General features: G+C 28.0%; 1 protein-coding gene across 5 annotated transcripts in view; it reads right to left on the bottom strand.

Annotated features, from left to right (window-relative positions):
* Window positions 1–26853, bottom strand: part of LOC129960059 (uncharacterized) — a 353127-nt gene that overhangs the window by 17466 nt on the left and 308808 nt on the right. For all 5 annotated transcript variants that reach the window (XM_056073116.1, XM_056073113.1, XM_056073114.1 and 2 more), the window contains 5 exons: window positions 9068–9247; window positions 7017–7154; window positions 4072–4138; window positions 2770–2861; window positions 654–751 (listed from right to left, as the gene is read on the bottom strand). In XM_056073116.1, coding sequence (XP_055929091.1) covers window positions 654–751; window positions 2770–2861; window positions 4072–4138; window positions 7017–7154; window positions 9068–9247 — 575 coding nt within the window. The remainder of the gene's footprint in view (window positions 1–653; window positions 752–2769; window positions 2862–4071; window positions 4139–7016; window positions 7155–9067; window positions 9248–26853) is intronic.

Below are 26853 nucleotides of genomic sequence, written 5' to 3'. Positions count from 1 at the left end.
ATAAGTATATAAATAATTAAATTTAGGAATAAATTAGTATAGCATTATCCAAAATTGTCTGTATATGAGATGAATGTAGAAGAAAAATATTGGAAGAGTGAACTACTCATTATTTTTCTCAAATAGTTAAAGACAATGTTTTGGATTTTAAAGATAAAAGGATTTTGATTAAGTTAATTCGTTTACTTTAACTAACTTACCATGTTTCTTATTGAAATATAAAACATTAATTTTAATTTTATTTTTGATCATTAGATAAATCTAGATTAAGAATAACCCATGAAAGAGGAAATTTTAAATTATGTAAAATAACTTAATTAAGTTAATAATTAAAGATTTTTAATTTCTGATTTTAGCTGCTATATATCATTTGCTGTTGGAATTTTCTTTGTATTTTTTTGAATACCGTCAAGTAAAATACAAATATAACGTAGATATAAGCATGAATAAAAAGGTATTTCAAAGTTCCGTTGAGATATAAAGGGCTAACAATACATTATAAAACATTAAAAAAAAATGCAATAGTTTTCATCATCTATTAATATATAAATTTTCGATAGTTACTTAAGTGCTTAATAATACTGTCAAAATCGTAATAAAATTTAATTTAAGTTAATTTAATAATAGTTAAATAAAGAAAGCTTAGCATTTACCTTGATTTCGTTGAATATGAATGTACAAAATGAGAAAGCGTTCCTAATAGCATTGTGTCATCATCCAAAGCATGCATGCACATCACTCGTGATTCCAGCTATAACATAATGAATTATTATTATTTAGTTCAATTATCGATGTATAATTTATGAAGCAATCATTTTATTGAATAAACAATTTATATTAACCGTTACAAGTGTTCATTTGAAAGGACTTGCCATGTGATTTGATTTCTAACATTATTATTCGATAGAAAAAATAGAATGTTAGATGTATGAAATTCATAAAAAAGATTATTCCATTTAATTTATATGCTCGAAAATTTATTCATTAATAAATGTGCTTTATATAAAAAATTTATTTTCATTTACTGCATTTCATTGAGTGAATTTATATTAGGTTGCAAAATCCAGCTTCATAATTCGCTTATATAATTTTGTAGTATAGAACACTACATCCTTTCAGATGTTGGATTGTTTAATTTGGTTATATTGACTTCCCGTTATGAAGCAACATAAAGATTATTTTGTGACGGACTTCGTAATTTTCATCTACGGTCAGATGATGAGGATGATACCTGAATTAGTATCCCTCTCACTTAACTTCGGTACTACACTAAAGTATGGGTTTGAACCATTTCGGATCCTTAGGGGAATAGAATTGGCTTGTGTACATCGTTTCTGAAACTGAGATCTTACTACACACCGGGGCACTTTAGATGTTGAATTATCTAAAATGAGACATTACTTGGTGTAAGTTTAGTATTATGTCCTATTTTGAAGTTGCGCAATGGCTAATTGAGACTGATCTCAGAATTTTAAACAGAGATGACGAAAACGTCTGGGCCAGTACATCACTATTTCAACTTCTAAATCACACCAACTTAACGACGTTTGACTCACAATATATATTTAAATCTGGCATAGATTAAATGTGCCGAACTTTTCAGCAGAAACGGGCTTCGAACCAGAGATTTTCCGAATCCAAGACTCTGCTATAAAATCCACTTCAGCTCCATTATTTGTAGAAAATACTCAGCCTTGTATTATTTTTTTTTTTATCCTCGCGAACTTGAAGTTTACAACGTGCCTGTCATTCTCATCATTTGACAGTTGTTGAGAATTATGAATCCGTGCTTAAATTTCAAACTAGATATGATGGAACCGAATAAATCACGCATGCTGTTTTCCAATATTCAAGGTGCTGGAATTCTTTCTTTTTAAAATTCGTCCGACTATAGTTTTTTTAATGTTTTTCGCTTGGTTGGAATTTAATTTGGTACTGAATGAGCCTTAATTATATTTTAATTTTTCAGAATTTACAAAATCTAAAAGCTTTAATAATTTTTTGAAGACAGTTAAAACTGTAGTTTCATTCCTGGTCACTTTGATATATCTATACCCGACATTTATTGCTTTGTTCGCTCCCAATCATAAGCAGTTAAGTTTACTTGGGAGCATTCGGAAATAACAATAATAATAATTTATTATTACAATCAACTCACTGTACTCCTTTACTATTATAGTATTCATGTCAAAGAGAAGTTATCAGATGTTCTATTTTTAATTAAAATTATCTCGATATCATAATAGTTTATTAGAAGACCTTAACCGTTCATAATTATTAGAATATTGTTTCATAAAAAAGTATCGTTTGAAATAAAAATTGTCACATTATGAATTTGATGAAATTAAATAAGTATAATACACTAGAGAGAGAGAGAGAGAATAACAACTGTCCTTTGGGGGTAACTTCGAATTACTTAATCCTTTGCAAATTGTTAATTAATAAGTAATGAAATCTGTCTCAAGAGTTACAGATTTACTCTCCTTAACCTTCAAGAATTACTAGAAGGTCAAGGAGTTAATAAAAAGGTTCTCTTAAAATGTCATTCAATACAAAAATATGGGAAGCAATTTTTTTGAAGGAAATAAAGTATATTAAAGTATATTTCAAATTTAAAGAAATAAATAATTAACTGATTTATATATTCATTTAGTGTTTTGCTAATGGTCTACGCCTACTTTTATATTTATTACTTTTCCGTACACAATGATTGAAAAGAATGAATGAAGATCATGATGAATTTCTTAAAATTTGAGATGAAGTGCTTACCTCAATGTTTAAACGGTACATGATACTTTCTTCGCAGTTCACTTTGCTGATATGAGCTCCATTTTGATGACCATGGCAAAGCCACAATTTATCTGAAAGATTAGCAATGATTTACGTTCTTACGAGCAATCAGCATGGCAAGAAAATAATAAATCTAAAAATCATCAAATCAAGATCACTTAAATTGTTTCCTTATTTTTTTTATCCTCTTTTTAAATCTGTGTAATTATGTTTGATTCTATCGAGAAGACGAGTTAAAAAGTTTTGCCCTACTATTGAGAATATTTATTAACTTGCATTCGCTTCAAAAGATTCTCACAATTTTACTAAGCTTTCTTAAACTCTATAGTAAAAAACGAAAGAATTCCGATGCAGTTAAATTGATTAATATTTAGACTGTATATTTAGTTATTATCTAAAATGTTCTAAAGCAAATATACAGAGTAACTCTCGCAATGCAACTTTGCAAGACATGCAATTTCACAGATTTCCGATCTGAGAAAAGAAAATCTAATGTGAATGAAAATAGCGTTTTTTAAAATTAGATATGAAAGTTTCATACTTAACAAAAAATGAAATAAAATAACGCTTAATGCTTTCAAAACATTAAATGCTTTGTAGGTTCTCAGTCATGCATATTTTTCTAATTAAACAGGTTCTTTTCTAATTACATGAATAAATTACACAGGTTTTTAATCCAGGAATTATAACATATTTGCAATGGCAGCTACTATGTTTTTCCAGTAAAAAGATCATAAATTGTTGTTCAGCTGATCTGAATAGGAATTATCTCCTTATCTTTCTTTAAAATGTTAAAATTATACAAACTTATTTAAAAAGTTTTTTTTTAAACTATTAAATTAATTCTACCGAACATAACATTTCATGCAAAATATCTTGAACTTTTAATAAGTGTAGCTAGCACATAATGCATTAATAACCGATTTAGACAAGAAATGGGAGGGCCATTGAAGTTGTTAAATTTGTCAGATTATTAATATTAGTAATTTTAAAGTAAAAAGCAGAAAGAAGAAAGATAACAATAACATGCGAAATAAATTAATTAGACATGAATATTATTAATATAGACATGAATATTATTAATATTTTAAACATTTTTTTCTAGCTATACTTTAAAAAAACCAAACGAAACAGAATTCCTTATTTCATCTTTTTTAAAAACGACTCCGCAATAAACTTTTTTCTGACACGAGCAAAGTTTCGGCAAATGGAAGTTGTATAAGATGTGGCGCCATCTAGTGTCTAAATATAGAGAAGCTTTCTAGAATTTTATGTGATTACCTTTGTCATATACCGCAGCACATTCAATGACGAGCTGGTTCACACTGAGAAATTCCATCTCTGACAGCTGAAAGAGCAATAGAAAACATTTGCCATTTTTATACAATTATTGCTAATGTTTTTAGAGTAATGGTGCACATTATACAATTTATTAATTTACCTGAATGAGAATGTTTAATCCCCAAATTAATTGTCATTCACTCTAAAAATCGGAAAGATAAGAAATGAATTTAAAGAGAAATATTTCTCACTGAATTTTTAATTACTTTAGGCATTAAGGAGGAATATTTATATCGTATAGAGGAGAAATAACTGAGGACGAGGAAAAAGACTGAAAATATAATAACAACCAAATCAGAAATGAAGAATCTATATAAATTCAGCATCGCGTCTAACTTACGATTAAAATTTAAATTTTTTTCTGGAATAAATAAAAGTGGTGCGAGCAACAAAGTTTTAGCCGATAATCGGGGATAAGTCTGGTAAGAAAAAATGAGTTGTTGCATATAACCTTTGCCTTCTGATAATCGAACTTCAACTGCTTTCTGTTTCGTCTTAATGTACAAATTTGTTTTCTAACAAAAATGAAATGAATATTATTTTTTCAGTGGTACCCAACTGATTTCTATTTTTTTTCAACGTAAAAGTAAAAACCTTTGCAACAGCCACAATTACACTTCCTCAATTTCATGTGCCAAAGAACAACACAGAGTGTAAAAGGGTTCAATGTTCAGCAAATGCTTCGTTCTACTTGAAGGAGAGAGGAAATGGCCTGGCTTAAAGGTCTGCGCCTCCATCTGATAATTCGAGAAACCATGTCGGGGAATCACGAGGTATAAATTCCATTCTGCTTTGTGTGGGGGTCTGGTGTACATTAAATCTGCCGTCGAGGGTCAGTAGTCCTCATGGGTGTCGTATCTGTGAGTTGGAGAGTAGGGTGCCGACTTAGGTGTCATCCTAGTCATCTAACTATAGTTCAAATTTGCGAGGTCTGCCACCACACTCATGTAGCTTCAAACAGGGACGTTAATTTAAGTAAAAATAATTAAATGCTCACTCTTGTCACGAACCAAATTATAAATATGATTTACAAGTCGAAAGAGGGTAATGTCATTTCAGGCGTCATCTTCTTACAGCATCAGAAATGAGGCTAATCTGTGATAACGAAATCTCGAAACAAAGAAGTGATATGTCAATAAGAATTTTAGTCTTATTTCAGAAGTAAATTTTAATTTTATTTTTTATTTTTAACTGATAAATTTTGGTATTAAACAATGCGGAAGACTTCCAGTTTATTTAAAATAGGATAATTATGCGGTATAAAATTTCCTACATTTCCAAGAATTTTATCTGCGAAATACGAAAATATATTAATCGAAAAACTATTTTAAAGAGGTTTTTAAAAGTGTCCAGGAGTGGGTTTGAGAGTTAAGGAGTCACATGGGTGAGGTTCATCAATTACGAAATTGTGATTCCAATCCTTAGACTGCACTCTTAACCACAGTTATTTAAAAAACTGGTAGATCGATGTGAGCTTTAGTAACGGATTATTAGCTATGGTAGGCTGGTTGGATAACTGTTGGAGACTTTCCTGGTATTTCTTCAAGTAAAACAAAAATGTAATTAATTACTCCTGAAAGACCTCTAGGAAAGCAAACTTGCCATTTACTGAAGCTAAATTCAGACCTCTGTTGAAAGCGAAATCTAAGTGCTGCAAAGCCTCTTTGACCAACTGAAGCTGTTACACTTCTCTTTTATGATGAATATTTGACTCATGAACTTGGTTAGTTGCGCAGATCAAATGACAGTCACAACACAACAACAGTTTTTAAAATCTATCTGTGAAATACGAATTGAATTGAAATTGAAAAGTAATGCATATTCAAACTGCTAAATTCTAATATTTATGCAAAATTTATTTGAATTTTGTGAAGATATGCCACCCTATTTTAATCTTTAAAATTATTCTAATTTTTCTTTTGATTGCTAGAATGATTTATAGAAGCACGAGGTCTAAAAGGTAAGGACTTCATACTTTTGAAGTGTCAGACAAATATGAACATGGATTTTATTTTCTAACCCAATTGTTTATACTTATATAGTATAAGTGCACAAATATTGCAACTGTAATAATGTTTAATCCTTGTTCATTTGAAACGGATAAAATTTGCAAAAAGCTCAGTTTTCAAAATTCGTTTTTATAAATTTTCTTATGTTTTTATGACAAATAATTTGACTAATGAGTACAAGTTCTTTTTTTCTTTCTGAATCTACATTTAATTCGTCACGATAACAATGTGTTAAATATTCTTTTATGCTTCGAAGTTATTATTTCTGAAGTTATGAAAAAATTCTGCGAGTACGATATAAAAGTCTATATTTGGATTATTGTTGGTTATTCAATTATTCTAGACGCCGAAGGAATAAAATTGAATAAAAATATCTCCATATAGTAAAAAAAAACTAGTTATGATAAAAATGCTAAATGTATTTCTGTACATATTGAAACAAATGCCATAAAAAAGTTCTAAAAATGAACTATAGAGAAATGTAAATGAGCAGTCTCCAGTATTAGAATAAATGAATCGCCGCCATATAATAATTAAGTATTGTAAATGTAGTAGTGGTTAAGTATTGTGATAGAGGGATGCGCACGATTCTAATAATTTTTATAAGCACTCAAATTTAGTTTAATTAATACATTTAAGGTAAACAAGTGTGCAATTATTACTTTTACCAGCTTTTCCCCCCATCTTATTTATATATTCTTTCCCCCATTCATTCCCCCTTGTTTTGAAAGACATACTACCGAAATAATCCTTACATTCTTATTTTTTTCTCTGCAATACTCTGAAACGGAATATATAATTAATTATATCTACCCTGTATCTTGCTATTAAATTCTTGAACAATTTTAAGACACTCGTAGAATAAATGATGCTTACCATTCTTTCACGATCCTTTAAGGCAATTTTTTCCATATCCATTTTCTTAGCGTGTTCCTTCAATGTCTTATAGTAGCAGGCTTGTTTGCCAGCAATATCTTGGCGTCTAGTGAAAGGCTTCAGAACTTCAAAGGCGGTCTGTTCGGAAAGTTATTAGCAGCATTATAATCTCATTAAGGAATATCCAATCATTTTAATGGTTATTAAGTTTCTAAGAGACTTAAGATATTCATTATAAATATGATTAAAATACATGGGCAGAAAAGTACTGCATGCATTTGATTGCTAATGTATATGAACCATAAGGGAAAGATTTTTCCATTAAGAAATGGAAAGTGAATAATTGATTCTAATGAAAACTGACTTGTTAATGTAATATTTAGCAAACATTTCAGGTACATTAATTATTAATTTCTGGTGTTTAAAGTCTGTTTGCGAAAGATCACTATTTTTGAAGTTCTTAGGGAATTAAGCTTGCAAACCTCGCTTCATTAATCGACTAATGAATTCGATGTAAATTTTTAAATGGTCTGCTTCGCAAGGTTAGAAAAACAATTTAAACATTAGTAAAACAAAATGATTCTAATTTGGAATCTCAGATATTTTATATTAGAAACAGGATTTAAAGATAAGCGTAACCTTAAGGTACACAGAAACGACATCTATTCAGTATGGTCAGCGTATGGAAAGCTATGCCATCTAATATCTAATTGCATGTTATTTTATATTTTGCTGTGATGTCTCATTCTCTTCTCTTACAAAATGCCAAATGAATTCCAAAATTAAAAAGAGGTGATGCATTTCATACGCATAAAATGAGCAGGAATTCCTTAAATAATAAAATTATAAATAAATAGCATTTTTCAATGAAAAAGTATTTTATTTTAATCGCAAACTTGTATATAAATGTCGATTAAAAATAGACGGCAAATTGATAGATAAAAAGTATGACGTTTGAAGTATTAAAGAGAAAGTTTTGAAATTAATTTATGGTCACAATTCATATACATAATTACTTAATATTTTCTTAATTAAAAATTTAAAGAAATTTGATTAATTATAACAATTTAATTATTAAAAAACAAAGAGTTAGGAGTGTTTAATCTGAAATGTTAATATGGACATATAACTTTTTCATTTTCAGGAAAACATAAATTTAACTTTAACGTAACAAATTTAAATTAAATCGTTTAAATGAGACCGATACATAAATTTCACTTTTAAACTTCTTTACAATTACATTTTTTTAAATGAAAAAAATCGACTGGGTAAAAATTCAAAAATTCAGAGCGAATTTAATTTTTTTTTTTACTAACTGAGTTGCCACTGATACACGCAGAATAAAATTAAAATAAATTTCACTAAAACATTTCCTCCGGAAAAGGCAGGATTTCAAAAAATATTCTTGATGTATGGTGAATAAATAAACTGTCAATATATAAATATCATTTTGAACTTCTTTGAAATTAATTTTTTTAAATGAAAAAAATCGATTGGATAAAAATTTAAAAATTCTGAGCGAATTAATTTTTTTTTACAAGCTGAATTGCTACTGATATACAAAGAATAAAATTAAAATAAATTTCTCTAAAAATTTGCCTCTGCAAAGGCCGTACTTCAAAAAATATACTTGATGTATGGTGAATAATATAAAGTATCCTTTTAACCCTTTAAAGGGCCATTTTTTTCTAGTTATATTATGTTAAAATATTTTTAGGCTTGAAATTAGAATAAGAAAAGGGATTCATTTAGCTTATTAGATAAATTAAATTTAATTAATTAATTTGGTTCATTAATAATTAAGTAACAAATCAAGACACATCATTTTATCTGAGATAAAGAACTGAAGCATCTAAGTTTCTTACTTACTAAAAAAATTTGTCAGAACTTATGCCAACCTACATAATTTCATACAAAGATTGATAAATTTGGTGGGAAGCATACTTCCCACGGCCCCAGAAAGGGTTAAAGACGGTTCAAGGAAGTGGAATACTTTTGACAATCACGAGGACTGATAGTATTTCTGAATAGAAATAATTCCTAAAAGGTACCTGAAATAGATGATCCACATCAAAGCACAGTTTTGCTGATGCTTTGAGCTGCCTCATAATGGAAACTGTGTCTTGCTTAGCCAAGAGAGAACGCTCATTCATCTTTAAAATAGCAAGTGAAAAACGGAATAATACTTTAGGGCCTTCCAGTAAGAAGCAGTCCCAAATGCGCAGTAAAGTCTGAAAAGAGAAAAATCATCACATATAAATGAGGAGATAAATATAGTTCTAAAAGAATTAAAGTAAATCTCTCTACTAGTCAAAACTATAGTTAATTTTTACATTATTTCTGTTATACAATGTTTAATTGTCTTGTGCGTTTTTGGAATCTTTTTCTATTTGCTATTTAAGTGGAAGTTCGTAGCATTACCTTGTTGTTTTAACTAAGCTAAAAAATAATGTTCTTTTTGCATTAGAACGAATGTGCAGTTGCAGTTGAAGAGCAGAAATTGAGAACATAATTTCTCAATGCCTATATGATTTAAAAATAATGGAATAAATGGCCGATCAAAAGTAAGCAAATGAAATTTGTTTATGAAATGAGATAAATAACCAAATAATCAATGTAACTATTCATAAAATTCTTCAAAATATTCATCAATGTATAAAAAAAAAGATTTTTTATTTTATTTAGGAGAAGAATTAATTTTAATACTCGAAAGGTAATGCTTCTTTGCAATAATGATTTATAGACTGACAATTATCATTTCTTTTTAATCTATTTATTTCTTAGATCTTGCGAAATTTCAGCATAAACACAAATAATATAAATCAACAGTTAAATTAATTAAAAATCCATCACTAAATATATATTTAGCAGTAATAAGTGATATTCTCTTGCAGAAAAACTATAAATAATATTTCTCTTCTTAAATTTTTTTTGATGAAAGAAAATAACACTAACTGTGTAAAATTTAAAGAAAAAATTAGCTGAAAATCTTATCTGCAAAACTTAAAATGGCGAAGCTGGTATGAATATAAAACTCTATTTCTAAGAATCAATATCTTAAAATAGGATTATTGTGTGATAGAGTTAATTAAACATTTTTTAATTCTAAATACTACCTATTATATGCAATTCAACTACTTTTAACAAATTAAAAAAAATCCTTTTTTTTTATTTACGATTATGCAGATATATTTAAATTAATGAAAATTTTAAAAACTGAGAAGTAATATTATCAGTTAAATTTAATTTGGCCATTAGAAATACATAGGAAATTATTCTGGAAGAGGAAAATATATTGAAAAAGAAGCAATCGACAAGTAAGATAATTTTTAATATTTTGTAACACTTAAATAATTTTACCAATAATTCTACCACCTTGAAAAAAAAATTAAAAAATGATTTTCCAGGTATTTATTGAAATGAAACTAATGGCTGTATTTTTAAATTTGAAAATCTGAAATTGATCAAACAATCTGGATTAGACAGTCTCAGTTTATCCTACGGTCAAACGGGACAGTCTCGATTTTGAATCTTTGTCTCAATATTCTTGTAACAATGTCCTGGACAGTTTCATTTTTTAATTCACATTGAGAAATTTTAAAAGTTACTTAGTAGTCTTTAATTTTAAAATTTATGAAGAATTTTTAATATTAACTGTTACTACACAAAGAATTTGATAATACTGTATGAGTAAACTTAGTAAGTTCAGTACATTACTTGTACATTTTTTAGTACATTCTCAGTACATTTTTCATTCTCAGTACATTTTCAGTACATTTTTCATTCTCAGTACATCTTTATAGTACTTGAATATTATTGATTTTTACTAAGCGGTGGCTAGTGCTACCATCAGATGTCTCAATTAGTAGGGCTATTGCGATTTTTACTCCATGTGACCTGACCCTCCTTCATTCCCAGTATTTCGGGCATCCTTGATTGAAGTTCAGTAAACACGATCACGTTAATTTCATTTTGTTGCCGGAACGATGATCTGTAACTTTTCTTTAGTAAAAAAAATTTATATTTCAGTTTTTTCCCAATGAATATCATAATTTCTAAATTTGAAAGTGGCTGATTTAGAGAACCCTAAATTAATCTCTTCCCTGGATCTTTTGAAATATCTTTGTATTAAAAAAAATCAAAGGATGATAATGAGTAATTTCTTAACAATCCAAAATATAATTATAAATGTTTCATGAAAATTGTATTTCTAAAGGAAAGAAATTGGAATATGGATATATATTTATAATATATGTTTAAGACAATGACTTTAACAGATATTTTGAAAGAAATATGAAGTATTTAATAAAAAAATACCCCTAACAGTAGAGCTGACAGTTAAATGACAACATACGGGTGAATTAAATATCAGCATAAAAAAGTTAAAAATTATACATAACAATAACTAAATTACAATATAAGAATTGATTATGGCGAAAATGATTAAAATGATACTCTAAATCAATATCATCAACTGAATTACTTTGATTTATTGAATACGAATATGATAGCCAATAACTTTTTGTATTTAAGTTCTTATTGAGGTAATTTTGAACGAACTTTATCCTGTGATACAAATTAATTGCTGTTAACACGATATCATACGATTTTATGTGACTGATAAACAATAATGTTTATTATCAATAACAGACATTTTTTATTTCAGTGTCATAATTGTTAAGTTTATAAAAACATTATTGTAGGTTTTTCCGGAAAAAAAATTCGGAAGTTATCTTTAAATTTTAAATGTGGCCAGTCTTTAATTGTAATTAGTGAAATCATTTAGCGTAAGTCTTATATGTATATGTATAAGTATGTCATAAAAGGCAATTATTTATTACGGAATACTAGACAGCAACTTCAGTATACTTTTCCGTTTCCTTAGTTTAGGTATCATTAATACTAATTATACAATTAAAGAATAAATAGATTTGTTCATTTTGTTATTGAAATTGATTGCTTTATCTACATACATAATGTATACCTTACTGTATGCAAGGTATACTTTTCCAAATAAAATATACTATATATAAATAAAGTATATAAAAAATATAAATCTACCAAAACACATACTGTACCAAATAAAGTATTCCTTAAACTGAGTGAATTCATATTTTCGTGATACATTACGGTTAGGTTGATATTCGGTCTCACTTTATCAGGTACAAGTTGATACTAATACTCGATTGTACTCAATACTTTGATATAGCCGTCAACTGATCCCTATGCCATCAGTAGGTATTAAAATACTATCAATTAATTACATTTAAAAACTGTTTTAGTTTAGTTTAGTTATATTAATGTCCGGTTTAAAAGAAGAACAACAGCTACTTTGGGACTGACTTTATTAATTTTGAACCCCAGTCAGATGACGAGGATGACCTGAGCTGGTATTCCCTTTCCAAATTTACAGCACTACACCAACGGGAGGAAGTGTTTCCTATGATGTTAGATTTAAAGACTGTTATCTCAACCCAAACTGTTCGTTATCTATAACTTTGGATGTTAATTTTAATTTTATACTTTGTTATTTAATGCACGAGTGGTTGTTTTCCGGTGGGTGAGTGAAAGAAAGGCGTTTCTGATATAGTTAATATAGGAGAAGGTGGGGATTCTTCAATGATTTGAGCACCGTTACATGCGGTAAAAGATAGTTATGACTATGGATGAAATATAGCAGTTATAAAAACATTTCGCATGTTCATTGCACCACCGAGGCAAGATGGCGAAGTAGACTAAATTTATTAATTATTTTGTATCAAATTCATAATACCATCCAACTGAAAATGAAACTATTGCCAATCGGTATCATTCAACTGATACTGAGTACCTGATACAAAGTATTAAGTTGATACAATATCATCACTTCACTATACACATCAAATTTATTGAACTAATTTAATTTTGAAGGTCATTGCATATCATGTAAGAGAAGAAATGACGTGATAAAATGAAATAAAATAATATGCAGATTAAAAATGTGGTTAAGAGAAAAAATATGAAGAATAAATAAACAGCAACGAACAATCGTGACGATTCTCTTAATTACTTTACAATGACGGATTCGCTGATGAGCATCGATGAATTAAAAGTGCCTCATGCTAATGCATAAAACTAGTACATGAAAAGTAAACATCTGCCGTGCATCCACTTTCACATCCGGAATGATCATCCAGCCTTCTCCCGATGTTTCTAAAAGTAGGTAGTACTTAAAAGTGTGTTGTAGTTGTGGCTAATGAATAATGAAATATCAATGATGAGGAAAAGAGGATAGCTGGAAGGCCAGAAGCGAGGTGATGGCCTTTTGCGATTGACTTCAACAAATTGCATCACTTGTCGTCCAAAGCGCCAAAGGCAGCCAGCAGTTGGTGGAATGTGCACTGACGGAATTCATCGGTTTCTTTAGACAGGATATCTATATTTCATTTTTGATTTTTGATAGCTGTGGACAGTGATCTTGGAAATCATTCGACACGCGATACATCTTTGATGAAGTGTAGCACATGCACATGAGCCCGTAGAAAGTATTTCAGAAATTAACTTCTGATTTCTTGATTTGTTTTGAGTTGAGACATAAGATATAATTCTAATTCGAATCGATCTAGGATTTTTTTTTTTTTTTTTGCAATCTCGATTTATTTCAGATAGTTATTGAAAGTAACTATGTAGTTTGATGATGGTGAACAAAGAACGCTTTGTTTTTAATTGTATTTGCATGACTAATTGGATTTTTAAAGAAACTTTTATTGGAAATAACATTTCCTTGCAAAAGAAGATAATAAAATATGAATTCTTTGATTTCATGAAGCTACTTAAAAACTACAACGTTATAAAAATCTTAAATCTATTTGACTGTAAAAGATAAGTTACTTCAGTAATGCATATAAAAAATTTAACTTAGCGTAAATTTATGATTAGAAAAAAGCTAGAAATTGAAAATATTTTGACGAGAAGATAATTCATTTTCTTCATATACTAATTGTAACCTTGATGGCCTGAAGGGAGTTTTGTCATTGTAATTATCCTCGATTATATTTAAGGTGGTTCAGCATGATGAGGGCATGATGTTTTTTAAAATTGTACAGAATCAAGTTTCCATTTTATTTTAGTATTAAATAAAATGAATGCTTTCCTTAATGTCGGAGTGGAGATAAAAATCTCGAAGTACATCTTAAATAGTTCTCTGAAACTTCAAAATATGCCTAACAGATCAACATCAAGAAATAAATATTTTGAACGCACGATAATCTTTAAATATTATTTCAATTAATTGTAATTAACTCTTTTAAACAGGCGAATCTGAAGAAGTAAAATAGGTATAATGATTAAATTTCATGTCTCATCGAAATTATCGATCAATTTTTATTTGCTTACATTCCCCTGTTAGACTCTGTGTAAACGTAACCTAAAAAAATTCCTCCTGTGCGCCATGTTTATAAAATAAATAAATGCTAGTAGAAATATTTAAAAAAAACTAAGTCTAATGTATATATATATATATTTTGATATGGATATATTTCGTAGAAATTTTCTTAAGATTGCGATACGCCACTTTGCCTCTTTACTCAGTAACGAGTTTTGCTACTCTTTCACTTCCGAAATTATCCGATTAATTTTTGATCGGATAAATAATTTAATCTACTTTCATAAATTAATTTTAATTTACGTTCATGAAATTGCTTTATTCCCTGTAGTTTAAGGACTTTATTATTTATTAGAGATGCAATATTATAATTTAAATGTTTATAAATGAGATTTTTACGCTCATCCTATGGGAAGGCTTATGAAAAATGCATTTTAGTTGAAGGAAAAATAACTTTAGTCATATTTCTCTTTAACTCGGTCTCTTTTTAAGAAAGTTAGCCATTATAAGGATATCTAGGCAATTTATGATATAGACATGAATGATGTCACATAAATAAAATATGCTAGAATGCTTCAAAAAGTATTGCATGTTAGAAATGACTATTACCAAGTTATATCTAAAAATACATAGTCGTTAAAATGTTGCAAGCTCTTTCGCATTTTACTCGGGAAATATTCTCTCATTTGGAGCTGATTTCTTACAATTTTCATGATTCTTCATAATATATTTTTTCTTAATACATTTGCTGACATCATTAATCTGTTTTAAAAATGGAGAAATAAATAAAAAAGGAGTTAAATATTTGAAAAAAATTCTTGTAAGATATTAGTTTCCTAGAATTTGAACATTTCACATAGACCTTTATTCACATAGATTTTTATTCACGAAAATTTTTTTGCGGACCAACGTTTGAAAGGCAACATTTAAAATAGAAACAGATCATTCTTTAATTTTTTTTTCTCATCAAATGTTTAAAATGGTCAAATCTTTACGTTGATTACTATCAAAGGAGGAGAAGGGGTCGCGTTAGTTTATTAGAAAGAATTTAATAGCTTTAATAGAAATCCGAATATTAAAACTTTAATGATGAAAGAAAAAAAAGTTATTTTAACTTTTATAAAAATATTTTTGTAGGAATCTTTATACGCATGAGTGTATGATGTATGCAATTTTCAAAATAAGATTATGAGTTTCATTTCTGAGGAATTTTTTGATAATGATGAATGATGATGTTAAGTGACATTTTTTCTTACTCTTTTTTTAAAAAATATTTTTATTATAAATCATATAACATGTTAAATGGATGAAACGAGTTTATAGATTTTTATATCAACACAATTAAAATTATTCGGATTTTCTTTTTACTGTTAAATGAAGGGGTAAAATCGATAATGACTTTGATTTAGAGTTAAAAAAAAAAGATAAGCTTCAATCCCAGCGAAATGCTATTAAAATTATTCCCATTTGAATTTTTTTTCATATTATTATCAGATTACAACCTCTTCCAGTGAGGGAAGAGTTTAATTTCTCGTATAATTAATTCTGCTTAATGTGCAATATTTTATATTCTTACAAATTATTAAGCAATTTTATTGGCTTTAAGCGTTTGATTTGGTTCCTGAAATAACATAAGCTAATTAGTGACTCCCCTAAGCTGCGATTCATTTCATAAGATAAGCCGAGCAGATTAAAAAAAATTATTCAAGTACTTTAACCAAAGAGAGCGAATCCAGTTCTCCTTGTAAACTTGAATCAGTTTTCAAAAGGAGCCTTCAGATATTTCGGTTGACACGGAAGAAAGATCTGCGCATGCTCATCAGAGCAGGTGCTTTTTTTAAGGCTATGAGGCCCACAGGTGCCGCATTGTTTTAACACAGATCACCTTTTCTTTTTTTCGTAACTCGCCTCATGTACGTAACACCTGCTTACTTAGGATGCGGGACGGTTGCGCCCAGGCCATTCATAAAAAAAAAACAAAAAAAAACAGAGAATTTGGCTTCTGGGTATTTGAGAATTATTTTTCTTTCTGTTCGCCGAAATAATCATCATCGTAAAAAGTAATCGTAGCAAAAAAATGTGGCAGAAAGATGTCAGCACTTCTGGTAGGCATTTGCCAATTAAAATAACTTTTTTTTGATAGCGTGAATATATTGAAGAGTCAAAAATCTTTAAGTAGATGAAGGCATGTTTTTAGTGGTTTTGCAAGAGTAGTGGCAGCGGAATCTTTTTGATCTCTAAACTTCTGTGAAAAAATTTTGATTATGGCGCTTAGTACGAACACATTTTATTTTCCTTTGTGAAAAAATTTAAACTCAAATAAATCACTCTATTTCTTTAAAACTCCTTATAATTTATAGATAGATGAACAGTTGTAAAAAATTAATAGCTTGAAACGATAAATATTGTCAGAAATAATACATCAAGGAAAGAAAATTCGTCAGAAGAATTTGATATCCGCTTCACATTCCCACCCCCACCCCTTCCTTAAACGTATATGATTTCTTTCGTTAATGATACATTTTTAAACCGATTTTTTGGTGTGAACCAAAACGAAATTATTTTATTGATTAGTTTTTGAAGTCTTCTCCAAAATACTGTTAATTTTTGAGATTGATACATGCGGGATGTATCTATATCTTTATACAGCAAAATGAAATGAAATATGAATGCAAATGACGTATGCAATGGATGATAAATGAATGCAAATAAAGAATGCAGCGCGGGTTCAAATTTATATTCCACTTTTATCTTTTATTTGCTGTTTGTGCTATTAAAATTTGTTTTTATATGTTAGTTATTAAATATTTTCGCCACAGAGTTGGAGATGTTTTTATGGTTTAAAGAATATAGAAGCTAGAAGAAAGCTTTAAAACCTTCTCTTCGAACTTTACAGTGAATACCTTAAAACATTCTGGTTTGTTTAGTAAAAACCGAGGAAAGTTCTTCGCATAGAAATATCATTCTATATTGTACCTGAGAACTACAATGCATTTTTTTTTTATATTCATAAGATTTGCGCAAAACATAAACACGGAACACGATGTTAAATAGCAGATATATGTTTAATGTGTCGTGTAGTGCAACATTTTGTAACGTATAACAATAAAAAGAAGTAAAACACTTTGCAATAAAATAACATGGGCAGTTAAGTTCATCATGTGACTGTAATGTCACATGAATTGAAATCATTGTGTTTGAATACAGGAATTAGAATTGTGGAAGTAATGTTAGTCTATAAAGTAAAATGGAAATGCACTATCGTCTGAGATTAGTGGTAGTAATTCTAACTGCGAGGTCAAGGACTTCATTAGGAAAACTATGACAGAGAGGGAAAATTGTCAATAGTTAAAATGCAGAGCGTCTCCTTCTTAGAATAAAATAAATTTGTACAAACATCATCAGAATTAAAATCTCTACATTGTATATCTTAAGATATACGATTACTCCAAACTACATCATAAGTTTAAACGACTATGTTTAAAACAGATGCAAATAAATTGATAAATATTTTAATAAGGAAAATTATATAACAGCCGGATGAAATTCTAAGATGCAGAAGCAGTAAGATATTATTATCGAATAATATCAACTTTTGCATTTTTTAATGTGTCCTGCGTTGAAAATTTATTTTCGACCGAAAATTACAATTTTTTTCATGTTTTATCTAAAAACCTGTTCTTTTATCCTTTAAAAGCTGTTTTTATTTCACGTCAGTTATGATTGTATAGGAAATTAAAGACATTTTAATAAAGGCTGAAAATGGAAATGTAAACAATATTATAAACAAGCGTTTTCCATTACTTTTATTTAGGTTATTTAAAAATTTTCTTTTCCTATTTCATTTCTTTTATCTTATACTTGATATTATTTTGAAGTATTTTTAATACGAATTTCTTTTTTTGATAGCATTTTTTAATATTTAGATAATTCTAAATTATTAAAATATTTTTATTTTTCACTCTTGCTATAATTACCGACAACAGATGCATAGAAAGCATTTGAATCGTACTTATGACAAAAATTAATTGATTACAGGTTAATTGATATACACTTTTAAGCTAAAAATATGAAATTGAAATCAGTTTGCATAGCAGATCACAATACATACTCATCAGAGTGGTGAAAAAGATAAAGGAACGATTTCCAAAATTTAAAAAAGAGTTGCTTTTGAATAAGGGAAAAAAAACCCTATCAATCTAAGAAGTTTTGAAGTATAAACCTGTTTTCCATCTCATTGAAAGTTAAAAGTAAAAACTTTAAACCCATTTTTCTCGAAATGTAGTTTTTTAAAGTTTCATTTTTCATACATTTAGTTTATAATAATGTCTAGAGAATGAACCAAAATATAAGCGCTGTAATGAACTATTGTAAAATTATGCACCTTTTAAACTATGAAAATTTTTTTAAAAAAATCAGAGTTTACTCTAAAACTCTTGTAATTTGCAAGAATCCTAAGTTATTTCTAAACTTTTACTTTGGTTCCTAACCAGTATATCGCTGATTGTATATATGCAGGATATACCATTTACGTCATTTGTTTTTGAGAGATAGTTTCAGAAATTAGGGGCAAGAAATTCTGTTTTCTCCAATATTTAAAATAATAATAAAATCATGAAATATTTTAGTACGCTGATTTAAGTTTTTTTTTACATAAATATCATTTGAAAATACAAAAACGTTGCTTTAAATATTATTATTTAAACAAAGGCCCCCTAAAGTAGTCAGATACCTTAAATTGAATTACTAATTTTAGCTGCTGAATCTTCTCGGCAAATTTTTTATTTTACATAATGAATAATTTTTCTGTCAACATTTAATGCTTTCTAGCATGCATCAGGTATATTTGAAATAATTTATACAATAGTGTTATACAAGTTAATATAAGTGATGATTGATAAAAAAAAAGCATCAAGCAAACTTTGGAAATGCAAGAACATTTTCTAAATAAAAATCACCGCTGAAATTTGCTAAACAAATTTGCAAACTGCCGTTATTTTTAACATAAAAATGAATAAAGATTGAGTGGGATTTTTTATGTCAATTTTTTCATTTTTTTACTGATCTTTTTTAAGAAAGAATTTTTTAAACTTTTATCAGTCTCTGCTCTATCTCTCTGTAAAATTCATTCCACGATCTCATCTTTGCGCACAACAATTTTGAGCTCATACTGCCAAAAATTGAGCGCAAAAATAGGAAAGTAGAATACGTCGGAACCCATTAATCAATATTATTTGAAAAATTCTCTGAAATAATTCAGATGTACTATACTTACGAATTATTTTTGCTTGATAATGTTAAATCGACCGATGTACGGACTCGAAATTCATGCAACTTTCCTTAGTGAAGGGATTCATAGTTTAAGAAGGCCTCTTTAAGGAATTAAAAAGCCAACTTCACATAACACTATAATACTTTTTATTTAATTGACTATATTAAAGCTGCAAGCTGAATTGATTTATACTTGCATCATTTATTTTTTTGCCTTTTAGTGATTAATTTTGAACAATTAAATAAATGGTTAATGAATAATTTTGTTGCAGTTTTGCCCTGAAGAAGAAAAACCTTTTAACAAAGATATTTTAAGATTATAATATTTGGTTTAATTGAATTAATTATTAATATTTAATAATTTAATTAATAAATTTAAATAAAAATAAAAATTAAAAATTTGTCCTGTATTCTTTATCCTCATTTATATGAATTTACACAACGTTTGTCGAAATAGGTTCTAAATAAATAACTTAAAAAAAAACGTATTAAAAAGAAGAGAAAAATTCTTTTATCTAAAATTTGGAAGTAAAAACAAAAACTGTAAAAGCACGAGACTCACTTAGTAATGCTTTAAGTAAACTGAATTCGTAACTACTTTTAAAATGTATTTTAATTTTGTATAATTAATTTATACGATTTTTTTGTTTGTGATATTTAACTTTATTGGCTTTTATTGTTTTCTGCTCTTCATCCTTATATAATCTTTTTTATCCGTCTCTATAAACCTTAACCTTTGATAAAAGAAATATTTTTCCTTTTTTAAGCTTTGATAAAAGCCTTTTTTAAATGTTTATTAGATTTATTATCATTTAGTTTTTAGTCTTTATTTTTAATGATAATCCTGTGGCTTTAAAAAAAAACACCTAAGTCTTATCCAAGAATCGAACACGGTCACGCTGGTGCTGGAACACTGCATACAAAACGCACTATACCTAATAGACTGGTTACCTTTAATTTACATCCATATTTTAAAAATTTATACAAAATTTCATTGCGAAAATAATTTCTTTCTATTACATTCAAGATTTCTAACAATAAATACTTTAATTTGTGCATAATCTGTATATTTAATATTCTACTGGAAAAGTAAATATTCTAATTTGCATTCTTAATTCTAAGAATGACTTTAATTCTTCTCTTTTTATAATATTCTTAAGTTCTTTCATTAATTTCTTTTATCAAAAATATGGATATCAAAATAAGCCGTAAAAAACGTGAGATTCTGACAGAAATACTTAAAGAAAATTGAAATTTTAAAACATATTATATATCTATAATATGTTTTAACTTTCAATGAAAATCGTAGAATTTTTTTCTTTCTTATAATTACAATGTCTAACCTTTTTTTTTTTCTATAAAACTGTTTGATTTTCACTAAAAAAATATTATTTCCTACTTTTCTCAATATTAATAAAATGGTGTTTAAAATTAATTCATTTAAATTTAAAATATTAATGAATTGATGTTTTATTTTATTGTTTACTACATTTTAATCTTTAATAAATTTCATAATTGATGTCTAGAATATATTCTAAAATTTAATGCTTTTCAAATAAATGTCTAAACAGTACTATCTCTAAAGTTAATTAAATATTCTATTATCATCGACCCATAACCATACAAAATTTGAAACTTCTAGTACACGAAGAAGGAAATGAAAAATCGATTACAAAATCCCAACCTTATAAACATGAAACATGCGAAAGTTAAGTAAAAGATTTTAATAAAGATAATTATTCAATATGAGGTTAGTTGCAAAAATATCTCCTGATAAGGAATTATACAACCTTTACCTATTTCCAGTAATACGCGAAAGAAAAATGAATATTTAAAAACTTCAATAGCATTTCCAAACTATATCTAAAAGAAAAATGCATCTCATAGCTGACAATTTAGGTTTGCAATTAATTTTATTTTGAAAATCTATTTAATTCAATCTATTTGAACTCAGTCGTCTACATGGAATAAATGTTCTCAAATAGAAATATTAATAATTTCGTACTCTTTTGACTATTCTATGAAATTTTAAAGAGATTTAAAGCTAAAAATCTTTTAGAAGAAAGAGATTTGAGATAAACATATTTTGTTGGAAATCATACATTTTTCTCTTTAGTCTCGATCACTTTTAAAATTTTAATTTGTTCTAAATGAAATTTGATGAAAGAGTATTTAAATTAAATTCTGAAGTCAATATTTACCAAGCCATTCTGATAACATTTATTATCCACCCAAGAAGAAAACTTTCTTAACTATTGATATCATATCAAACGGATTTTGAATCAACCCAGTAAGAGATAATGCATGAACAAAGATTTATGAGGTAATTGAAAGTAAATTCTGAGCATAGCAATTTAGGAAATATAATAAATCATTTAAAATGACTTTAAATATTTTTAATATTTATTTCCATTTATGAATTTCTTGGTGGAAATACGAATTTGTGAAAACTTAAGTCCATCAAATCTATATCTAATCAAATTGCCAGACAAATGAAATGATTTTTTTAAAGGTACCGCACCTTATTTATTTCATCATATCTACATTTAAAATAATATAAAAAAATATAGCGAATTTACTTTCTTTGATATGCCGATTAAATGATCAAACAATCGGGCCAAATGTTATATTATATATAATTAGAACAATTCTTAAAACTGAACTTAACAAGAAGAAAGAGAAATTAAACGATTGCAAAAGAATCAAGGTCAGCCGAAAGAAATCATAGATAAAGATACCCCGGGTAATTTAGGAGTGATCAATTTCAAAAGAGGGAGAAAAAAAATCTGTGAAACCTCCAAGTTCACAAGTACATTGTGACCAACCCGCAGGCATTTGGGCCATTAAAATTTGTGCAGAACCTTTCGCAGACCAAATGAATCGATCAGGCTTAATTGAACACCTAAGTTCCTTTACTTGCTGTTTCTACTTGTGATCTGAGAAAATAGAATATATATATATATATATATATATATATATATATATATATATATATATATATATACAGATAGTATAAAAAGAAAACGGTTTAGTGTTTAATAAGAGGAATTATAAATATTGTCTTTGAAAAAAAATTCGTTTTAAATGTACAATTATTATTCTTATCCGTTAACAGCTTCTATGGATTACATTTATGTACAAGATTTCTTAATTTTTTTTTTTTTTTTTTTTTTTTTTTTTTTTTTTGATCTTGTACACCTAGTAATATTTCAATGTTGAAATACCAAAGTTGGAACATCAAAATTAAAGGAAATATTCATTAATAGTAACTAAATAAAAGTATGATAAAAATAGTTATACTGTAAATTTTTCAACAGTTTTTTTTAAACAAATGATTCTTTTAATTTATTTTTACTTTAAAAGATGTAAGAATTTGAGATATTAAGCTTCTGTCAGCGTTTTCGAAACATCAATATTTGTCTAAGCGATCTGCAGTTTAATAAACGTCCGTTTAGAAAGACAGATGCCAGTGAAGGATATTTCTTTTCTTCTTTTATTATTATTTGAGAGGAATAAATATCGGAAATCTTATCGAATTCATTGAGCATGGCAGTAAAAATGAAATTTATTCATTTCCACTTTCTAGCTGCTTATAAATAGAATTGATTGAATGTAAATATTTTGAAATAAAACAGTTTGATTCAGTAGAAGAGTTCTTTGATCTCGTAGGTTAAAAATTAATTCACAAAGTAGTACAACAATTGATTGGTCAGTTCTCAAATAATGATTTGAAAATATAAGTGGAGTAACTCTTATGTAGAAAAGTTAATTGAAAGCTCTTAGCAAAATCTTTCAATGGATTGTTTGATAAAGTAACTGCATTAAATCATTGTAGTTGTACTTGCAACGTTATATTTTGTCACATACATAATCAAGAAACAGCTTAAAAGTAACTAAGTTAAAAGAAAATGAAAAAAAAAAAAGAGTTAATGCATTCTTGCTGTTTTAAATGTCATCGCTGCAACAGAAAAAAAATTGTAGTTCTACTTGCAGAAGAACGTAAAATGTTATATTTTGTCACATACATAGTTGGGAAATAGCTTAAAAGTAACAAAGACAAAATAAAAATAAAAAAAAGTTAATGCGTTCTTGTTATTTTAAATTCCATCGCTGCAACAGAAAAAATTGTTCATATAAATAAACGTGCAGCATGTACTATATTACTGATGATAAACTGGTATCCGTAATGTTACAGAGAAACCATTTTAAAACAACAAAAATGCATTAACTCATTTTTTTATTTGGTTACTTGTAGCTGTTAACCGATAAAAGTTAGTTGTATAGTTGAAACATTTGACAATATACGGTAAATCATATCCGTTTATGTTATCAATATCCAGAAAATCAGAACAAAACCAAGAGTATCATTCCTGCTTTTTCGGGCTCGGGTTTTTAAAAGATGGGATTGGTCGTAATATCTACTTTTACTTCAATACATTCAGGCAATTCTAAAATGGGACTTAGAGCTCTCTATTTATTAAATCTTTTGAACTTGATGGTAAGATTAATAAATAATTTTTATATATGTTATGACATAATTGGTTCAAGTTTAATTGTTCACTTTTTTGCTTTATAACTATTTTCACAAATAATTCATTATAAATGTGATTGTAAACGAGATTCAGCAGGCTTAAGTTCGAATATTCTCTTTCTGGTTATTATTAGCTTCATAAATCAGGCTCATGCAAGACCACCATGTCAGTATATTATTTGAAAGAAATGATTAACTGTGTGCAAAATTAAAACGTAATGTTAGAAGCAAATTACGTATAAATGAAATATCAGTGTTCGTTCATTATATAAAAGAAAGGCGACGCAACTGCTTAAAAAATAACAGAGAAACTATTTTTGTCATCTTCGGAATTAAAAGTCATTTCTTGGAGCATAAAGGTGAGGGCACCTCTGCCTGCATTATAATCTTATGCAGAACGTTGGATGAAGTTGATTACCATAGTCTGTCAGGATAACAAGCATATATCATTGTTAAATATGCGAAGCAACACTTAGATACAATCTGTTGTCCTGACTACAAATGAATGGAAATCAGTGATTTAAAATCTTCACTTCTTATTCGCCTTTTCATTTCAATGATGGTTTTGGATATACACAAAGAGAAATGTTAGCGAACAGTCTTTGGCGGAGTCAAACAGAAGAGAAAGATGTAATGCTCAGTAAAGGAATTGGATAGTTTAGAGTTTGTAAAGCGTAAATTTTACTGCTAGGAAGTTTAATTACTTGGTTGACTTATACTTATTTGTGAATGAATGCATGCTCGATGGAAATATTTTAGAAGAATAATGCTGTTGTTGAGTTTCGTGGCTGTTTCTTTTAATCCTTTGGCCGGAATGTTGATCATAATATATACTAAAGTTTTTTTTTTTTTTGTATACAAGTATATGAAGGATGTTTCCGTTTTTCAATTTTTAGCAAGCTGTGTTTAGGGTGCAAATTAAAATAATGGTAAAGATCAATATTCAATGGGAGTGAGACAGTCCAGACAGTTGCAATGCACAGAAAAAAAGGATTCTATTTTGGAAGAGATTAATTCAATTTCTAAGAAATTTAATCATTAGCAATTAACCAGAAATCAGGAATTAATACATGCTGGACGACAGTGCTTTGAAGAAAAATGCTGTTAAGAAACAAAGCTTCGTTGCTGTTTCTTTTGAATACAATAAATTATTGAGCGCCTGTCGTAAGCAAAATTGAGATATTCAACAGGAAATAATTTGAGCTGTTTGTAGCCTATTACTTAAACATGTCTGGTTTACACTAAAACTGTGCCCGCTGCCAACTGACCTTCTAATACAGTTTTGGCGGTTGTTTTGCTTGCAGTGACTGTTACTTATAAGAAAAAAAGCCCATGATTTTTTTTCCCAAAATCCCTTTTAAATTGGCGCTCCTTTATTGACGTCTGGTGTCCCTGAATCAAGGTTTTCTGCGACTAGATATTGTTGTCTACTCGACATTTTTAGTGTAATGAAAAGTTCTTGACCTTGATAGCCTTGGACTTGATAACTTGTCTGTGAAATTATTCCGTTTCAAATATGACTGAAGGTTCGTTTGAAGTCTATTATTCAAAATTTTATTTTATGCTCTATTGGTTTTTCCATAAAACAGAAAAAGACTTTATTTTTTCTTATTTAATTGAAATAAAAGAGAAATTTTATAGAAATAATTATTTAGCAGAAGAAAAAGTAGGGGCTAATTGTATTTTAAAAATTACCGGCTAGCAGACGAAAGCTCAGATAAGAATATAGAAAATAACATTGCTATCAGTCTTCTAGATATGGAAACGTAAATGGAAATTAAAATTCGAATCTTGTATATTAACAATGTGAAACCCTGTTATGCGAGAAATCTTATTTATTAAATAGAAAAGATAAATGTTTTCAGGCCTGATACATAATAACTGATAAAGGCATATCAAATTTTATGAGTTATATACTATTTAATGGAAAATGAGAAAAATCATCTTACTTTTTATACATATGTATTTTACAGTCTTGGTTTATTCAAAAGGAAAACACTTTTACATATGTATAGAACGGTCATTCTTAAATTTTTATATCTGAATATTATTTCGTTATTTGAGTCTTGCATAGAGCTTACCATCTTGTCTATCTGTGACCAGTGAGTTAGGGTATAGAGTTGCCGAAGAATATGAATCAATGGAAGGAAATTATGAATTATATTCTCTGGTTGCGCTCTTAACCAGCATTATTTAAACATTGTGTGAGTTTTATTATCAATTTTTCGCTGTTAACGGCTGTCTTCTAAGAGGTTAACATGGTTTCATCCAAAAGAAAAACAAATGTGGATTAATTTATCCAGAAAATCCTCTAAGATGATAGTTTGCCTCCATTCATGGGAGTTAAGTCAGGATTTCACTATAGGTATTCAGGGTTGTTTTGATCAAATAAGATGCTATATTTCTTCATAGAGAATCTTTAACTCATGGATTTGGCTAGACATGTTAAAACACGAGGGATTGTAAATACCATCGCCATTTAGCTTCGTAATGCAATGTCTTAATTGAACTAACAATGCAACTAGAGTTTATGTTACTGATTTGAACACGTACATATACCTACATTAATACAAAAGTTGCAATTGCTTAAAAATAGGAAATAGTTAAAATCATTAGAAAATTTAAACATTAATTTCAATTTTGAATAGATATTATATTTTTCAAAAAGTTAT

Source organism: Argiope bruennichi, chromosome X2, assembly GCF_947563725.1.
Source record: "Argiope bruennichi chromosome X2, qqArgBrue1.1, whole genome shotgun sequence".
In the NCBI taxonomy this organism is placed as follows: Eukaryota; Metazoa; Arthropoda; class Arachnida; order Araneae; family Araneidae; genus Argiope; species Argiope bruennichi.
The sequence above is the reverse complement of the archived record's forward strand: the minus strand, read 5'-3'. Positions and strand labels throughout refer to the sequence as shown.